This window comes from Bufo gargarizans, chromosome 11, assembly GCF_014858855.1.
Source record: "Bufo gargarizans isolate SCDJY-AF-19 chromosome 11, ASM1485885v1, whole genome shotgun sequence".
NCBI lineage: Eukaryota > Metazoa > Chordata > Amphibia > Anura > Bufonidae > Bufo > Bufo gargarizans.
This window is the reverse complement of record NC_058090.1, coordinates 43,454,141-43,473,493: the sequence shown is the minus strand read 5'-3', so window position 1 is coordinate 43,473,493 and position 19,353 is coordinate 43,454,141. Positions and strand designations below refer to the sequence as shown.

Sequence of the window (19,353 nt, the reverse complement as noted above, 5' to 3'; positions counted from 1 at the left end):
ATAATTGCGGATTTCGGTTCAGATTAGATTAGATTTCGCCACAGATCTCACCCCTCATTGAACAAGGGTGAAATCGGCAGCTAAAACCGCAAACCTAATTAACACGTTGCAGATTTGGAAAACGATGGGCAAAGTATTCATGAGCTTTGTGTAATCTCGTACACTTTGCTGGTACTGTACTATGCTGCGTTTTTTCCGCAGGAGAATCTATACAGAAAAAAAAGTGCGCAGTTCGCACCATGTGCAGGGGGCCTAAAGCAAAACCAAAGAGACTATTGCAATGAGCATAAGTTACTATAACTATACACTACAGCTGCTAATAGGAAATGCGTAATTTTTAAAATACGACATGTAAAAAAGGCTTCCATTTTGGTCATTCTGGCAATGCGAAAATACGTTGATCAGTTTGACCTTTAGGATATCTGGACATAATCTCCTTATATCATAACATAATCACTGAGTTTTTGTTTTTGTTTTTTATGCTGCTATGAAAAACAATAAATAAACATATCAAAAATATAGAAATTCATCCAAAAATCTCTTATCGTTAACATTTATGATAACGAGCAGGCACACCTAGGCCTAATGCTTATAACCATATTTTTCACCCGTGCGCTATCCACATGTTTTTGGATTGCATGCTGGCACATATACTACGGGGTCATGAACACATCCGTATTTTTTGTGGATACGTGTCGCTGTTCTGCAAATTATAGAACAAGTCCTATTCTAGTCTGCAATGCGGATAAGAATAGTCATTTCTATTGGTTGGAGTGAAAAAAAGCGTAGTGCACACAGAAGGCGTCCGTATTATGCGGATCTGTGGTTTGTGGACTGGAACAGGAAGTGTCAGCCAGTTGAGAATCTTGGTGGCTGGTGCAAAAAGATTATTCAAGATTATTTCTTATATGAATAATGGCATGGAAATAGGAAAACAAAACAATTAAAAATGTTTAAAAAACAGGTTTCAAATAAAAAACTACAGTATAGGTCATTTTCTGACTGCGTTCCTGGGACCAGATGTTTACATTTTTTGCCTAATTTTTCTGTTAACTATATAGCTTTAATTTTACATCAACATAGTTGCTTGTGATTGTATTTTTTAGTAGAATAAATTGTATAATGTAATTTATGAGAGCATTTTACTTAATTTGCTTCAGTCATAGCAATACTAAATTTATTATGCAGAATTTTTTTTCCTTTCATCACCATATTCTGACCCCTATAACTTTTTTGTAGTTATGTACAAAGCTATGTGAGGGCTCATTTTATGCGGGTCAACTGTACTTTTCAGTGATACCATTTTGAAGAGTGTGGAACTTTTTAATTATTTTTTTATCACTTAATCATTTTTTGGGGAGGTGAAGTGACAACAAATGACGAATTGGCCATTTAGATTATTTATTTTCTGTTACGCCATTTGACGTATGGGATAAATATTGTTATAGTTTAATAGTAGTGTTGTTTTCGCACACGGCGATGCCCATGATTTGTATATTTTTTTTTATTGGTTATGTGTTTTTATTTTGGGAAAAGGAAAGAACGCTGCTACGGGTGCAGGAAAGCTCTGCTCCTGCTTTCGAATTGTTCAGATGCTGTGGTCACATTTGGCCACAACATCTGAGTGGTTAAATGTATACATCTGCTGCGGGTCTCTGCTGTTTGCAGAAACCCTGCTGCTATAACACCCGCTGCACACATGAGCAGGCGCCATCTTTAAAGTGGTGACTTCCACCCAGGTTGCCCAGGGGTTAAACCACACATTTAACTCTTTGCAAACAATTAACTTTCAATAGTGATCCATTGGGTCACTGCATATGTACTAATAGGGATTGTCTCAGGAAAGTCATGGGCCACCTTACTCAGGCCACGAGTTATTTCCTGGGAATAGCAGTGTTGGAGCCACAGTTATGTAACACTCTGGCTTAAAACAGTTGGGATGAAAGGTACCTCTGTATATATTTATGTACAGTGGATATAAAAAGTCTACACACCCCTGTTAAAATGTCAGGTTTCTGTGCTGTAAAAAAAGAGACAAAGATAATTAATTTCAGAACTTTTTCCACCTTTAATGTGACCTATAAGGCTACTTTCACACTAGCGCTTGATCGGATCCGTTCTGAACGGATCCGATCATATTAATGCAGACGGAGGCTCCGTTCAGTACGGATCCGTCTGCATTAATAACTTAGAAAATTTTCTAAGTGCGCAAGATGCCTGAGCGGATCCGTTCAGACTTTCAATGTAAAGTCAATGGGGGACGGATCCGCTTGAAGATTGAGCCATATGGTGACCTCTTCAAGCGGACTTACATTGTAAGTCTGAACGGATCCGCTCGCCTCCGCACGGCCAGGCGGACAGCTGAACGCCGCCAGACTGATGCAGTCTGAGCGGATCCGCTCCATTCAGACTGCATCAGGGCTGGACGGAGGCGTTCGGGTCCGCTCGTGAGCTCCTTCAAACGGAGCTCACGAGCGGACCGACGAACGCTAGTGTGAAACTAGCCTAAACTGTACAACTCAATTGAAAAACAAACTGAAATATTTTAGGTGGAGGGAAGAAAGTAAAAAATAATAATAATAATAATAATAATGTGGTTGCATAAATGTGCACACCCTCTTATAACTGGGGATCTAGCTGTGTTTATAATTAAGCAATCACATTCAAAATCATGTTAAATAGGAGTCAGTATACACCTGCCATCATTTAAAGTGCCTCTGATTAACCCCAAATAAAGTTCAGCTGCTCTAGTTGGTCTTTCCTGACATTTTCTTAGTCGCATCCCACAGCAAAAGCCATGGTCCACAGAGAGCTTCCAAAGCATCGGAGGGATCTCATTGTTAAAAGGTATCAGTCAGGAGAAGAGTACAAAAGAATGTCCAAGGCATTAGATATACCATGGAACACAGTGAAGACAGTCATCATCAAGTGGAGAAAATATGGCACAACAGTGACATTACCAAGAACTGGACATCCCTCCAAAATTGATGAAAAGACGAGAAGAAAACTGGTCTGGGAGGCAACCAAGAGGCCTACAGCAACATTAAAGGAGCTGCAGGAATATCTGGCAAGTACTGGCTGTGTGGTACATGTGACAGCAATCTCCCGTATTCTTCATCTGTCTGGGCTATGTTAAGCTAGAGGGAATTATGAACAGTTCCAAATACCAGTCAATATTGGCACAAAACCTTCAGGCTTCTGCTAGAAAGCTGAACATGAAGAGGAACCTCATCTTTCAGCATGACAACGACCCAAAGCATATATCCAAATCAACAAAGGAATGGCTTCACTAGAAGAAGATTAAAGTTTTGGAATGGCCCAGCCAGAGCCCAGACCTGAATCCGATTAAAAATCTGTGGAGTGATCTGAAGAGGGCTGTGCCCAGGAGATGCCCTCGCAATCTGACAGATTTGGAGTGTTTTTGCCAAGACGAGTGGGCAAATCTTGCCAAGTCAAAATGTGCCATGCTGATAGACTCATACCCAAAAAGACTGAGGGCTGTAATAAAATCAAAAGGTGCTTCAACAAAGTATTAGTTTAAGGGTGTGCACACTTATGCAAGTATATTATTTTTTTTAATATTTTTTCTTCCCTCTACCTAAAAGGTTTCAGTTTGTTTTTCAATTGAGTTGTACAGTTTATAGGTCACATTAAGGGTACTTTCACACTTGCGGCAGGACGGATCCGACAGGCTGTTCACCCTGTCGGATCCATCCTTCCGCTATTTCGCTGTGCCGTCGTACCACCGCTCCGTCCCCATTGACTATAATGGGGACGGGGCGGAGCTCTGGCGCAGTACGGCAGTTCGCGGTGAGAGGCCGCCAGACTAAAAAGTCGGACATGCAGGACTTTTAGTCCGGCGGCCTTTCGCCTTGCACTGCCGGGGACGGAGTAGCGGAAGGACGGATCCGACAGGGTGAACAGCCTGTCGGATCCGTCCTGCCGCAAGTGTGAAAGTACCCTAAAGGTGGAAAAAGTTCTGAAATGATTTATCTTTGTCTCATTTTTTTACAGCACAGAAACCTGACATTTTAACAGGGGTGTGTAGACCCCAAAGCCTCTTATTAGATTATTACTGCTATTCAAATATGTGTCACTGGGGGCAGCATAAAATAGTGACAGAAATGCTGATGTCAGCGGTGTGTCACTCATGAGCTAAAAGTAAGTGGTTGCTGAGAACCAGCATCATAATCATTGCAGCCCAGGCCTGGAAAAGAGTCACATCTACCTGAGAAGAGTCCTGGTTACTCCTAATCTCCTGCTCTCTCCCCATCTGCTGATGATTGGCAGTTCTCTCCTAGAGAGAAAGAGAGAAAACTAGGTAGAAGACTGTCAGCCATCAGCAGGTGGGCAGGAGAGCAGGAGATCATGAAGAACCAGGACTCTTCTCAGGTGGCCGTGACTTTTCCAGGCCCAGTCTGCAATGATTGTGATGTTGGTTTTCGGCAACCACTTACTTTTAACTTATAAATGACAGAACACTGAAATCAGCTCACCCGTCTGTACTTTATACTGCTGTTAGTATGGGCAGCACAAAGTTGATGACAGGTTCCTTTTAAAAAGGAGTCTATTTTTGCAGATAAAACCTTGGCATGACCCTTACTGCATAAGAGAACTCAGCTGCCACTTGTCTCTGTTTCCCAAACCCTTCTGCCCAATGGGTATTATTATGATGCGTAAACTTTCCTTTTCACCGCAGTTACCTTTTAATAACACTAACTACTGGGTGAATTTCCATAAGCAAATATAGCAGAATGGATCTCATTTCAGCCTCTCAATTAGTATTTTCCTGGAGCTAAAATACTGTAAATGAAGGCTATTTATGATTGCATGGCAAATTCTCCAGGCATGGTTCACATGGGCTACATTTTTGTATGTTTTTATATAAATACTTAAAGAGTGAAAGCAGACACATCAAAACAGGGATTTAAAGTACAACTATGGGGACATATAGGCAGACAAATACATGTATCCATTCAGTTCAGCCTTTTGCCTGGCAAACTTGATCCAGAGAAAAGCAAACATATCCCTCTTTGTGTCCATTTATTTGCAAAGCCTTGTTATAACCGCTCTCCAACATCCACTGTACATGTACAGCAAATGTCAGGTCTTGAAAGATGGCGCCTGCTCAGGATTTGATCCGGTGCAATAGCCGATGAGTGCCTGCTGTTTTACACAACAGAAGTCCGTGATTAAAGACAATTCCAATTACAGACTTTTAACCCCATCAGATTCAGCGATCAATTGCGACCACTGCATCTGGGAGCATGGCCTGCCAAAGTAAAGTTCCTGTAAAGCCTTGCCTACAGCAGGAATTAATAGGAAATATTTTCTCATAGTCTGCAATGTATGGTATAAACAATCTAATTACCGCATGTTGAAGCTCCCTGGGGGAATGGGGCTAAAAATAAAGTAAAAAAAGTTAAAAAAATAAAGTGTTTAAAAAATATAAAAAATTCATATCACCCCTTTCCCTTATTTTCCAAATAGAAGTAAACAATAATAAAAAATAAAGATCATTGGTATCACAATGTCCAAAAATTCCCAAACTGTTAAAATCTTAAAGTATTTATCCTACTGTATATGGTGAATGACATAACGGATAAAAAAATAAAATAAATGGCTGAATGGGTGTTTTTGGTTGTTTTGCCTTCTAGAAAATTGAATAAAAAATTATCAAAATGTCATTCATACCCTAAAATGATATCAATAAAAATTACAGATTGCCCTGCAAAAGAATTAACCTGATATAAAAAAAGTTACAAATGTTCGAATATGGCGATGGAAAGAAGATTTTAAATTTTTAAAAGGTGTTAAAACATAAGAAAAATTATAAGAATGTGGTATTGCTATAATCCTACTGACCCGCAGAATAAAGGTAACATGTCAGTACCAGTTTCCCACTACATCCTATGCATGGAATATTAATGGCGCCATTAGAAAGTATAACTTGTCCCGCAAAAAAATAAATAAAAATAGCCTGATTTGATGACAGTATGTGAATAGAAAAATAAAAATACAAAAATATGACTCAGGAAGGAGTTACTTATCATAATATTGCAAGTCATGCAGTCTTAGAACTTCCCCTTGTTTCCTGTGCCTAATGTCCGCATAGCAATCATCCTTGCTGCAGCACACCACATCACTTCTTGGCGTAATGCAACCATTAATTATGATATTCATATGTAAGGCCAAATACAGTAGGTACTTTACAATAATGAAGCAGTGTATGACTAATGCCGCCTGTGCTTACTTAACTCCTACTGTAGCGTCCTTTTCTGCGGTAACTATATGTACTGACAATTGTATGGAGTAGCATGTGTAATCCATTGGTGAGTAGATATTGTTCCTTGCCCACAAATCACAATAAACCTGCACAACTCAAAGCTTAGCTCAATGGTTCATCTTCTATATGAATATTCATTGACTGTCAAAACCTGCACCGTGACTGCAGCAGGGGTGCCATTCGGTGCCATCCAGGATACATGACATAAGGTCTGTGCACAATTAGAAAACAGGATCTGCACTTTACTCAAGATACCGCATCATGCTTGTCCATGGCTTTACATCTCGGTTCCGTATGAAATGAAAAGACTAAACCAACATAAAATGCTTAAAGTTTTTTTTTTTTCAGGTTGTCAAATGATGGCGTATCAGTAAGTTATGCCATTACATTGTGATCAGTGTGGGTTTACCATCTAGAACCCTAAGACCCCATTCACACGTAGTAGTTTTTTTTTGTTTTTTTTGGTGTGTGCTGTCCGCATCTGTTTGTCGGTTCCGCAGCCCCGCAAAAGAGAGAGAAGAAGTCCTATTGTTGTCCATTTTGCAGACAAGGCATTGTTACAATTGGTCTTCATAAAAAAACGGATGCAACACAGACGTCATCTGTATTTTTTGTGGACCGCGGTCCTGTGAATGCACCCTTACTGATTCTTCAAATGAAGAGGCTACAGTGCCGTTTCAGCGCTACAAGCACTGCAGAGTTCTTCAGTGCACACCAGCACTCCAAGCTATGGAACTGCAGCATAGCCCCCAGTGTAGAAATGATTGCCATCACTAAAGGAAAACCCCTTTAAAGGGAGTCCATCAGCTCTATTTCAATAACCAAACTGACCACAGCACCCTGCAGGTGACACAGACAGCTTTTTTGAACATATCGCTCATCTAGACTTCAGTAAGGCTTTTGATACTGTCCCACATAGAAGGCTTATCAATAAATTGCAGTCTTTAGGCTTGGACTCCCATATTGTTGAATGGATTAGGCAGTGGCTGAGGGACAGGCGACAGAGGGTTGTAGTCAATGGAGTATATTCAGACCATGGTCTTGTTACCAGTGGGGTACCTCAGGGATCTGCTCTGGGACCCATATTGCTTAATATCTTTATCAGCGAAATTGCAGAAGGCCTCGATGGTAAGGTGTGTCTTTTTGCTGATGACACAAAGATTTGTAACAGGGTTGATGTTCCTGGAGGGATACACCAAATGGAAAAGGACTTAGGAAAACTAGAGGAATGGTCAAAAATCTGGCAACTAAAATGTAATGTTGATAAGTGCAAGATAATGCACCTAGGACGTAAAAACCCAAGAGCAGAATATAAAACCAGTGATACAGTCCTAACCCCAGTATCTGAGGAAAGGGATTTAGGGGTCATTATTTCAGAAGACTTAAAGGTAGGCAGACAATGTCACAGAGCAGCAGGAAATGCTAGCAGAAGGCTTGGGTGTATAGGGAGAGGCATTGCCAGTAGAAAGAGGGAGGTGCTTATGCCGCTCTACAGAGCACTAGTGAGACCTCATATGGAGTATTGTGCTCAGTACTGGAGGCCATATCTCCAGAAGGATACTGATACTTTGGAGAGAGTTCAGAGAAGAGCTACTAAACTGGTACATGGATTGCAGGATAAAACTTACCAGGAAAGATTAAAGGACCTTAACATGTATAGCTTGGAAGAAAGACGAGACAGAGGGGATATGATAGAAACTTTTAAATACATAAAGGGAATCAACAAGGTAAAAGAGGAGAGAATATTTAAAAGAAGAAAAACTGCTACAAGAGGACATAGTTTTAAATTAGAGGGGCAAAGGTTTAAAATTAATATCAGGAAGTATTACTTTACTGAGAAAGTAGTGGATGCATGGAATAGCCTTCCTGCAGAAGTGGTAGCTGCAAATACAGTGGAGGAGTTTAAGCATGCATGGGATAGGCATAAGGCCATCCTTCATATAAGATAGGGCCAGGGACTATTCATAGTATTCAGTATATTGGGCAGACTAGATGGGCCAAATGGTTCTTATCTGCCGACACATTCTATGTTCTATGTTCTATAACTATTGCCCTAGAAAAATTGACCTTGATGAAATATGTGCATTAGGTTTAATGTGCGCAGCCCCTCTCATCTTAATTTGGCCGCACTCCACTTTGTTGCTTTGCATCATCACCTCCTTCTTCCTACAGCGTCACTCAGGCCAGATCGTAAATTTAACTCAAGGCCTCAGGCTGTTGTGGCAACTGATCAGAGCCCCTTGATTTCGCAGTGGGGGCTAAAATTGGCAGGCAGAGGGAGCCCCCACCCCCCGTCTGCCTAACGTCATAGATGCAGGTTTGACATCACCGCCAATGTATAGAGTGAGCATCGGCTTAATGCTAATCACGTGCATGTATGTGGTCATGTGTTAAAGCGGCTATGCTATGACTGATGCAATAAATGAAAATCCAATATTATATAATAATGACAATCTCTTTCTAACAAACATAGAACCTGCCCTGTACCTCACATGGATCCAGAGATCGCCCCATTCATTAGTCCAATTGCTCTGCTAGATTATCTTCAATCAATTAAATCATCATAAATCTGTCTCTCCAAGTTTTACCTGGGCCTGAATCTTTACATTTTAAAATTACCAATTATGTAAATATATTTATTTTGTAATTTTTTTATTTATTTGTATGTCCTAGCTGACTAATATAGAGCACCCAGCTTGCCTCATAAAGCATCGAAAGCAAATGTTATACCATGTGAAATGAATCCATGTTGCACATTAGAATAACACTGCACTGCATAATAAAACAGACGTAGTACCTGCCCATGTCTCCATTTACACTACCTGCTTGTTAATGGATAAGAAAATATATTACCAACCATTTAAAAGTCCTGTCCATCTGCAGCTTCGCAGTGCTAACAAGGATAAGGATTAAGATCAATAAGTCAGTGTTAAATGCTGACAGCGCTTCCTGTAACATAATATTTAGTCTTGCACTGAATCCCTGGAAGCACCTGTGCTCTGCACTGTATTTGCTCAGCTGATAGTGAGCAACAGCTCCACCTGTAGGCCATTCATGGGCAATCTGCAGTAAGTGTCCGAAAAAATGTTTTAAATATATTTGCAGATACTGAGACAGCTAACATTTGAAATCATGCATCTTTTAATGGCTTACTACCAGGCGTCGGAGATGCAGTAACACACTTCTTACTGTTGTTGAATGAATGCAGACGTAACTCCTTAAAAACCAGAAAAATTTTTTTTTTCATTTTCCCTCCCCGCCGTACAAGATTGTATTGGGAAAGGGGGGGGGGGGTCTTTGTGGGGTAAAATTATAATAAGTAAATAAAACACAATTCCGCCATGGTTTTTGGGTTTTATTTTTATGGCGTTCACTATGCTCATAAAATGACAGGCAGACCCACTGTGCCACAAGACCAACCTCCGCTAAAGACGTTGTCTAAACAAACCCCTTGTTCTTCGCAGTACCCTAGATTGTGGGGATAGACTTTCCCAAGGGGAACACCAGGTCGCTACCTCTTGAGGAGGCTTTGCACACGAGGCAGCTGGTCCAAACGGACCAGAGGTAGGTATCAGAGGTACAGATGTAGACAGCAGGCTGGGTCGAAACCAGGAGCGACAGTGCAGGACCGAAGGATGAGGCAGAGGCAAAGTCAAACAAGCCTGGGTCAGGGCAGGCGGCACAAGTACAGGTCAGGCAACCCGGGACGGCAACAGGAGAGTCGAGGAAAAGCAGGAAGGATCAAACAGGTAGCGGACTCCAGAAACACAAGAATGGGTCAGTTAAACAGGAACACAAGCAGAGATGCCAGCAACCTTTGCAGGACACAAGGACCTTGATGCTCAGGCACCTGAGAAGGGGGCTGAACCACTTTTATAGGTGCAGGAGGGCTAGGATTGATCAGCACGGTCACATGTGCTAACCCATAAATCAAAGGAAGTGATGCTCCCTGGCCCTTAAGGTAGTGCTACAGGGAACAAGCTGAAAGCATGCTGTGCCCAGGGCTGGAAGGAAACTGTGAAGCGGATTCCAGGACGGACAATGCCTGCAACTGCAAGGACAGAGCTGCGTCAGTGAATGGAGAATCACCGGCAGCAGATCACTGCCGAACACTGAACCCGGGACAACGGCGGTAAGCAGGGGAACATCAGCAGACAGCAACCGCTGTTACAATGTTTTACTCTAAAAAATAACAACCTTTGAAAATAAATAATTTATTTGCACCACCATATTCTATTTTGTAACCCGAAAACCGCTATCAATAGTGATAGTCATGCAACTGAGCAAAAAATGGTCTATTTGCATTAAGATTTAGCTCAGGGGAGGCAGTTTCTTCTCGTAGAGAGCACCAGAACTGCTCCGTGCAGATGTTGTCCTGGGTCTCATAGCAGTCACATGGTCTGCCGCTATGGTAGTTACACTCCTTATTCTAAGTTTTACATTCTAAGGCCTCCTGCACACAAACTTGTGCGCCTTGTGGCCGGGACACCGACCGCGGGGCAGCCGCAGCGGATCGCGGACCCATTCACTTTAATGGGTACGCGATCCGCCTGTTCCGCAAAAAGATAGGACATGTTCTATCTTTTTGCGGAAAGAAAGTACTGGACGAAACCCCACAGAAGCACTCTGTAGTGCTTCAGTAGGGTTCCGTTCCGTGCTTTCGTTCCGCACCTCCGGATTTGCAGACCCATTCACATCAATGGGTCCACATCCGTGATGCGGAATGCACACGGAATGGTGCCCGTGTATTGCGGATCAGCATATGCGGTCCTCAATATGACAACGGGACACCTACAGTCGCGTGCAGGAGGCCTAATAATGTTGCATTACACCTTGTCTGTAACTGACCATCTGCATTAGATAAATGTTCTCTAATCTTACTGATACTCTAATGTGCAGCCAAGCTCTCCAACCTACCCACAACAATGGCACTTGGCTATTTTCAGAAGTCCCATAGCAGAGAGCTGTGCATATGAGGCCTGCTCTTCATTCACTGCAGTGTGACGGAGTCCCGTTATTGAGATAGGTGCAGTTCCCACCTGTGTGATCCACTCTTATTGGACATTTACAGCATATAAATGCTATGCTATAAATGTGCAAATGGTAATACCCCTTTAATTCAAGAGACCCCACCCACAGTTATTCATCATTAGCTGTACATGTTTGGATATGCATTGTAAAATTGTGTTTAAATTGAATTTATTAACTGAAAGAGGACCTGACACCTTTCTGTCTTTATTAATTTTAAGATAACCTGCGATTTAGGCCTCATGCACATGACTGTGTATTGCAGTCTGCAATTTGCCGATCCAAAAAACCCAGATCCAGGCTGTGACCATGCTGCCTTTTTTCTCCATGTAGAGAAAAGTTCTATTCTTGTCTGCGGGGCTGCAGAATGGATTTACGAATGCAGGCTGCACACACATTCATTGAGTTCAATGGGTCCACATCCAATCCACAAAAAATGCAGATCAGATGCAGACCGCAACTACGGCCACATGCATGAGCCTTTATGTTATTGAAGGTGACACTATATTTAAAAACTGTGCCTACCTCACAGAATACAGATTTTATCAGTGAAGTGCGGGTGAGTGCAGAAGGCAGGGGGAAGGAAGAGCCTGATAGGTGGAGAAAGAGGCATTTTTCTCTGAAAATGAATTTTTTTTCACTGAATTGCCTTTACCTTTTAAAATGACCAGTTATGGTTTTCTTAAATATTGATTACATTTAAAATGCTTTATGGGAGCAGATTTGTATTTGTCTTTTCTGGTACTTTATTAGGGCTAATGCACACGACCTTTGCCCGGACACCGACCGTGTACATCCCGCATCACAGATGTGGACCCATTCCCTTAAATGAGTCCGCAATCCGGAAGGTCCGGTGCAGAACGGAGGCACTCATTTTTTGAGGTGCAGACGGATAACGGACCGATTCAAGTTGAATGGGCCTGGATCAGTCTGCGGAATCTGCACAGACGTTGCCTGTACATTGGGGTCCCCAATGCACGGAACGGCCGATAAATGGCCGTATGCATGAGCCCTTATGCTGTGTTTTTTCTGCATGAAAATCTGCGCAGGAAAAACTATCAACCTAACAGCACAGACACAGGCAATGATACTAGTACAGTATCCATGGCTATATGGCTCAACATATTCTAATAAGGGTGTATTCACTTGGCCATTTTGTGGACCACAAACCGCAGATATGAAAAACATAGCCATGCGTGCACTTCATTGAAGTGCAGACCCATTGACACCTGTGAGTCCCCGATCTGCAAGATGCAGCCAAAGATAGGACATGTTCTGTCTTTTGCAGTGTAGTCGGATGGACCCGGGAGCTCATGGAAGGGCTGCCGAGTCCATGTGGTCACGCCATAAGACATAGAACATGTCCTATCTTTGGCTGCATCTTGCAGTCAGCAATGCAGCCTAAGGGTCCATTCATACGTCTGTTGTTTCTTTCCTGATCTGTTCCGTTTTTTGCGGAACAGATCTGGATCAGATCTGGACCCATTCATTTTCAATGGGTCCTGAAAAAAAATCTGACATTGTGCTGTCCGATTTTTTTCAGGACCCATTGAAAATGAATGGGTCCCGATCTGGTCCGGATCTGTTCCGCAAAAAACGGAACAGATCAGGAAAGAAACAACGGTCGTGTGAATGGACCCTAAATCATTTTTTTTTTTTTTTCATTATTATTGACTCATTAAGATTTTGGTTAAGTAATTAAAAGTAGTTTAGAACTTGTTATTGTTGCAGCTCACTTTGTGGTGCAAAACAAAACTTTGTGCCTTACATCAAACTGTTTAACATAATGTTATTTTACTATGTTAATGTGACCCTTCAGTATTCTGCAGTCCTACAGTTGCATCTGTTGACCTAAAAGATCTTCTACTTTACCTTTCTAAATAGAAATCTTTCAGCTACTACTTCCTGGCTCCCACAAGACTTTATAGCGAAAGAGGAAGGAACCTGCTGGGCCTTGCTTTGATTGAACCCTTATTGTACTGTCCCTGGCAGCCATATAAAAGGGATATTCTTAGCAACAAACAATACAGAGAGAGGAGATGAAGATGGAAAATTCATATATTATGAATTGGGACAATTACATAACATGGCAATGCATTTAGAGTGAATTAAGCTTAGGCAAATAAGTAAATTACATTTTATGCTACTGTGGATAATGGCATATTTTCCTACATACCGTAACCACTCTTTCTTATTCTTCATTTTTAGCAACAGCCCTGAGTAATATAATTTGAATGTTCCTGCAGCTAAAGAGCATGCTTGAAAAATATAAACAAATTGATATTTAACTAGTTCTACAATTGCAGTGTGGAGTTTCATATTGTATTAGTGAAAGGGGGGTTTTGAAGACAATGCTATCAGACTGACGAACTAGAAGCTCCTGAGAGTTGGAATGTTTGCCCATTCCCGGACTGTTCTGCCCTCTTACCCTTTAGGAAAAGAAGTGCAAAGAAGATTCCTCTAGAGCTGCAATTAAAATAATTAGATATGTAGGGGAACACAGACAGTGAGGAAAGTTGGCATAAACAGTTTCCTTCACACTTCTGGGTAAAATCATCCACTTTTGTTTCAAGCTTGAAAAGCAAAAAGCTCAGGAAATTATCTCAATGCCCAACAGGAGATCTGGTGAGCTTCATTTTTCAAAATGACCATAGTAAAGTTGTTTACATTTTTATATTTTTTTCTTTGAAAACTCTTTAACCCCTTTATAACCAAACAACTTTTTTTTTTTTTTTTTTTTTTTTTTTTTTGGGGGGGGGGGGGGGAAAATTTTTTTTACTTCCCAGAGCCATAAACTTTTTATTTTTCCGTTCAGCTAATATGAAGGATTTTTTTTTTGCCACCATTTTATATTGCATACAATAGAGAACATTTTCAAATGAGATGGAACTGGAAAAAGATACGGAATTCCACCATAATTGTATGGGTTTCGTTTTTGTGGTATTCCCTATGCCAGGGGTAGGCAACCTCCGGCACTCCAGCTGTTGTGAAACTACAACTCCCAGCATGCATACCTACTCTGCTCTTCTAAGAACTCACACAGAAATGAATGGAGCATGCTGGGAATTGTAGTTTCACAACAGCTGGAGTGCCGAAGGTTGCTGATCCCTGCCCTATGCGGTAAAACTGACCTGTTGCTGCCATTCTCCGATTCAGTACAGTTACAGAGATACCACATTTCTATACAGTGGTGGTTGAAAGTTTGTGAACCCTTCAGAATTTTCTATATTTCAGCATAGATTTGACCTTTAACTATATCAGATTTTCAAAAAATTTTAAAGGTGGATATAGATAACCGAATCTTACTACCAAAAATAACAAAAAAAAAAAAAAAAAAAAAACTGAACGCTGAAGACAGCCATGTGTAAATGCAGAGGCAGATTTTTCAGCCTGCTTCTTTTCTCTTAACCCCAGCCCCTGCCTCTATACCCATGTGTGACTTACTTTGCCTATATGAATTCCTGCCATTGCTGATGGCTGGCAGCTCTGCTAATTACTATCTCTATGCTTCTATGCTATTTTTATGTTTCCTTGACTGACTTGCCATCATCACTGATCACAGGCAGCTTTTTGTGTACCCTGCACTTCTCTGATAGTTAAGGGGTTGTCTCACCTCAGACATTGGAGGCATATCGCTAGGACATGCCTCCAATGTCTGATCGGTGCGGGTCCCAGTGGTGGGAGGAGCACTTATCTTTAAAATGGAGCCAGCAATTGCACATGAGCAGCCACCTTCGATTCATTCCTATGGGGGCGCCAAAAATAGCCGAGTAGTGCGCTCTGCTATTTTCGGCAGTCCTATTGAAATGAATGAGAAGTGCACCGCGCAAGGACAGCCACCACTCCATTCACTTCTATGGAGCGAATGGAAATTCCCTCCTTCACATTGCGGGATCCGTTGTAGAGATAGGTGCTGGGACCCGGATTTATCAGACATTGGGGGCATATCCTAGCTATATGTCCCCGATGTCTGAGCTGAGACAACCCTTTAAGTGAAGGAAGAGGAAAACGCTGACAGTGAGTGTACTGTATTCCTGTATACTTCAGGGACGCTTCAGAAATGAGGTAGAAGCTCAGGGATAGTAATTAGTAGAGCAGCAGCGATCAGCGCTGGTATCAAGTCAGATAGGCATTTTACATTCAGTTTTCTAGTTAAAAAAAAAAAACTCAGTTCCTTAAAGGGTTTCTACCACTTGAATATCACATATTTGGTGTTCAGACACTAGCGATTCGCTAGTGTCTGTTCTTGCCTACAAGCTAATTATCACATTAATCCGGGCTGCCGATACCTCAAAAAAAGCACTTATATCTTTATGCAAATGAGCCTCTAGGTGCTATGCAGGCGTTTTTCTAAGCACCTAGAGGCTCCGTCTACCTTGCATTTTGCCGCCCTGCGCCTCGCTCCAGCACGCCCATCTCTCACTGTAATCGATCCTCCCCCTGCTTCAGCCTTCCGAAATCCCGCGCCTGCGCCGTCCGTCGCGGCATTCGGCGCAGGCGCAGTCAATGTCTGACCGCTTGCTGCTGGGCTTCGTCTGTCCCACGGAGCTCTGTGACGTCATCGGCGCAGGCGCAGTTGAAATGTCTGAGCAGGGAGCGGTCAGACATTGACTGCGCCTGCGCCGAATGCCTCCGAATGCCGCGACGGACGGCGCAGGCGCGGGATTTCGGAAGGCTGAAGCAGGGGGAGGATCGATTACAGTGAGAGATGGGCGTGCTGGAGCGAGGCGCTGGGCGGCAAACTGCAAGGTAGACGGAGCCTCTAGGTGCTTAGAAAAACGCCTGCATAGCACCTAGAGGCTCATTTGCATAAAGATATAAGTGCTTTTTTTGAGGTATCGGCAGCCCGGATTAATGTGATAATTAGCTTGTAGGCAAGAACAGACACTAGCGAATCGCTAGTGTCTGAACACCAAATATGTGATATTCAAGTGGTAGAAACCCTTTAAGGACGTATATTACAAGAATAAATAAAATCCCTACACAATATAAAAATGTATTCAAGCAACAATTAGACTTTTTATTTTTTTTATTTAATATTGTCTTTATTTTTGTTTTATGAAAACATAGAATTAGTACATAGACCAATATCAATCACATTAATGTGTAAAGTATAGCAGTATATATCATATCCATCGCATTTATGTATATAATATAATAATCATAAAACATCCCTCCCCCCCATTGGCTGATGTTCCCCTCAGTTCAATCAAATTAGACTTTAAAATATGGATTTGATTAGTCAGTTGTTGACTACATTGTAAAATGTGGCGTTTAATAGTTATAGGAAAAAATAATGAAACTGCACTCAGCGTAATATTCTTTATCGATTGATGCAATCTACATTTTAATGAAGCAGAATTAGTCACAAAGCACTTTTTCGCATATACAATGTTCCTTTGCATGGCACTGAAATGGCAATACAGTCTTTTATAGACAGCATTGTTTTAACTGCTCAGAAGACGGAAATGTTCATGTTACAAGCACGGGGTAGACTTATAAAAACTGACTTAATTGCCCATAACAACCAATCAGATTCCTCTTAAAATTTTCCCAAGGAGCTCTGTAAAATGAAAGGTTGATTATGATTGGTTGCAATGGGCAACTAAGCCAGTTTTTCTTTGCAACCAGTTTTGATAACTCTACCCTTATGTGTTGATCTAATTGGGTAATACGAGGCAATTATTGCTTTAGTGATATACATTGAATGGATTCAAGCATGAAAAGTATGCGTAGAATAGAGACTTGGTGATTGCGGTTAAAATCTATGAGCCTTATGCCACAGCAACTTCATGAGCCACCACTTGATACTCAGTGATGCTCCATACAGCAATACAGAGGTGCATTAGGTCTATAGATAACTTATTGAAACTCTCTATGGAGCAGCGGTACAGTACACTTTTGTACATAAACCTTAAAAGTGAGCAGAGGCATTTAATGGGAGCAGTTATCTGTTTTTGGGGCAGACATATATGAAGTGTTGTAATATACTATGGTAATTTTACAATAGTTTTCATTCAAATCTTTTGTTCATTTATAACAATACCCCGTGTTTTTCTTTTAGGAGCTGACATTGTCCAGTGGCTCATTAAGAACCTCATCATTGAAGACCCAGGTACAGATCTTTTTATACCATGCATTTTATTTTATACTAGCAGAAGGACCCGGCTTCGCACGGGTATATTTAATCTATTTCATTTAATGATCAGCTGTTTGAAGAGGAGGCGGCACTCCTTGCGAGCGCCGCTTCCCCTTCACTACACTACGCGTCATCTCCTGTAGAGCGGTAGCGTAGTATAATTACATGTACTTGCTCCATTCCAGTGAATGGAGCGAATGCTTGTCCTTACACTGCACCGCCATAACTTCCGGGACGACAGACAGTGTAATAAACAGGATAAAATGGAACGCCGCCTCCTTTTGAAACAGCTGATTGGCGGGGTGCAGGGTGTCGGATACCCTACGATCAGATATTGATGACCTCTCTTGACGAAAGGTCATCAATATGAATGGCAGAATAACCCCTTTAAGGCTATAGTCATTGTATCTATAGATATATTGATTAAAATATGAGCCCATCTGCCCCAGCAAGATGACCTCCTATAGATGGGACCATACTCTAAAATGACACCCCTTTCCTTGGGTCTAGGCCTTCAAATGACCCAAAGCCAAACTTCTCTTTTCTAAGAATCTTCTAAAGATGAGAGTGAGTTTTTTTTTATTCGTTTTGTGTTTGATTCGTCAAAGAGTACCCCAATTAGCCTTAAAATTGGTATATGATACTCTGAGACCTCCTATGACTCTTTTTACTCTTTCTTTTTTTCTTAATATTTGCTCTGTGTCTACCCCCTCCTCTTTTAAGCTCTTCAACTGCCACTGACATATATAGCTATGGGTAAATGCATGGTTGTCGGTGTTAACAACCCCCCTGTTAATAAACACACTGCACCGCCGCATTTTTTATGCTTTTTAAAATAAAATAAAAACATTTCAAAAGTTGTCCCTTATTGAGGGCAGATCGTGTTTAAACATACTCGGTGTAGATAAAAAAAAAACAGTGTCTTGTTCTCAACAAGCGGTTCAAAAATTGTGCCTTAAAAGGGCGTAAATTGCTGTCCCTGTTTATAGACACATGTGTTAGTGTGTCAGAAGAAATAGTGGCTTGCTTTCTCCCTTTTAAGTGGGAGCAGCAGCAGAAGTGGGGATGTGGAAAGGGTAGGGTAATATTGGGATGTAGCAGCAATAGTAGAGGCAGCAGCACAGCATGGAAATGACAAGGCAATGGAATAGATGTGTGTGCAGATGTGTATTGGTAATAATAGTACTAGTAGTGGTGGCTGGGTAGGGCCCAAGGTATTGGCAGTAGGGGAGCAGCAGATTTTAATCATAATTCATTGCAGTTTATGGGAAAAGCAATCACATCAATCACATGTTCAAGTTCCCAAGATGGGCTTAATATCAGTGTAAAAAGAAGTTTTAAAAAAATATAAAATTAAATAAAAAAAAAACAAATTACCCCCTCTTTTTCCATAATAAAAATAAGCTGTAAAAAAGATTTGCATTGCCACATCTCAAAACGCCCATACTGTTAAAATATTATTGTATTTATCCCATACGTTGAACGCCATAACATAAAAAATGGCCCATTCTACGCTTTTTTTATCATTTCACCTCCCAATTTTTTTTTTTATAAAAGTAATCAAAATGTAATTCACACATTCTAAAATGGCATCAATAAAAGCTACAGAACACCCCGCAAAAATGAGCCCCCACACAGCTCCATTAAAAAAGTTTGCAGATCAGAAAAACTATGCAAATGTACTATCACCGTAATCAAACGGTAACAGGTCAGTTTTACTGCATGGGAAACACTGGGAAAATGAAACTCTTAAAACTATAGCTGAATTGTATTTTTTTCATGTCCACCCCATTTAGAATTTTTTTTCCAGCTTCCCACTACATCATATACAATATTAAATGGTGCCATTAGAAAGTGCATCCCTTTTGTTAAGAGTTGATTTGCTCATCTGTAGAATACT

At 41.2% G+C, this 19,353-nt stretch overlaps 1 protein-coding gene across 2 annotated transcripts in view; it reads left to right on the top strand.

The window, feature by feature from the left end:
- Nucleotides 1-19,353, top strand: part of RGS6 (regulator of G protein signaling 6) — a 437,580-nt gene that overhangs the window by 307,269 nt on the left and 110,958 nt on the right. For both annotated transcript variants that reach the window (XM_044271952.1, XM_044271951.1), the window contains exon 4: nucleotides 17,379-17,429. In XM_044271952.1, the coding sequence (XP_044127887.1) occupies nucleotides 17,379-17,429 (51 nt within the window). The remainder of the gene's footprint in view (nucleotides 1-17,378; nucleotides 17,430-19,353) is intronic.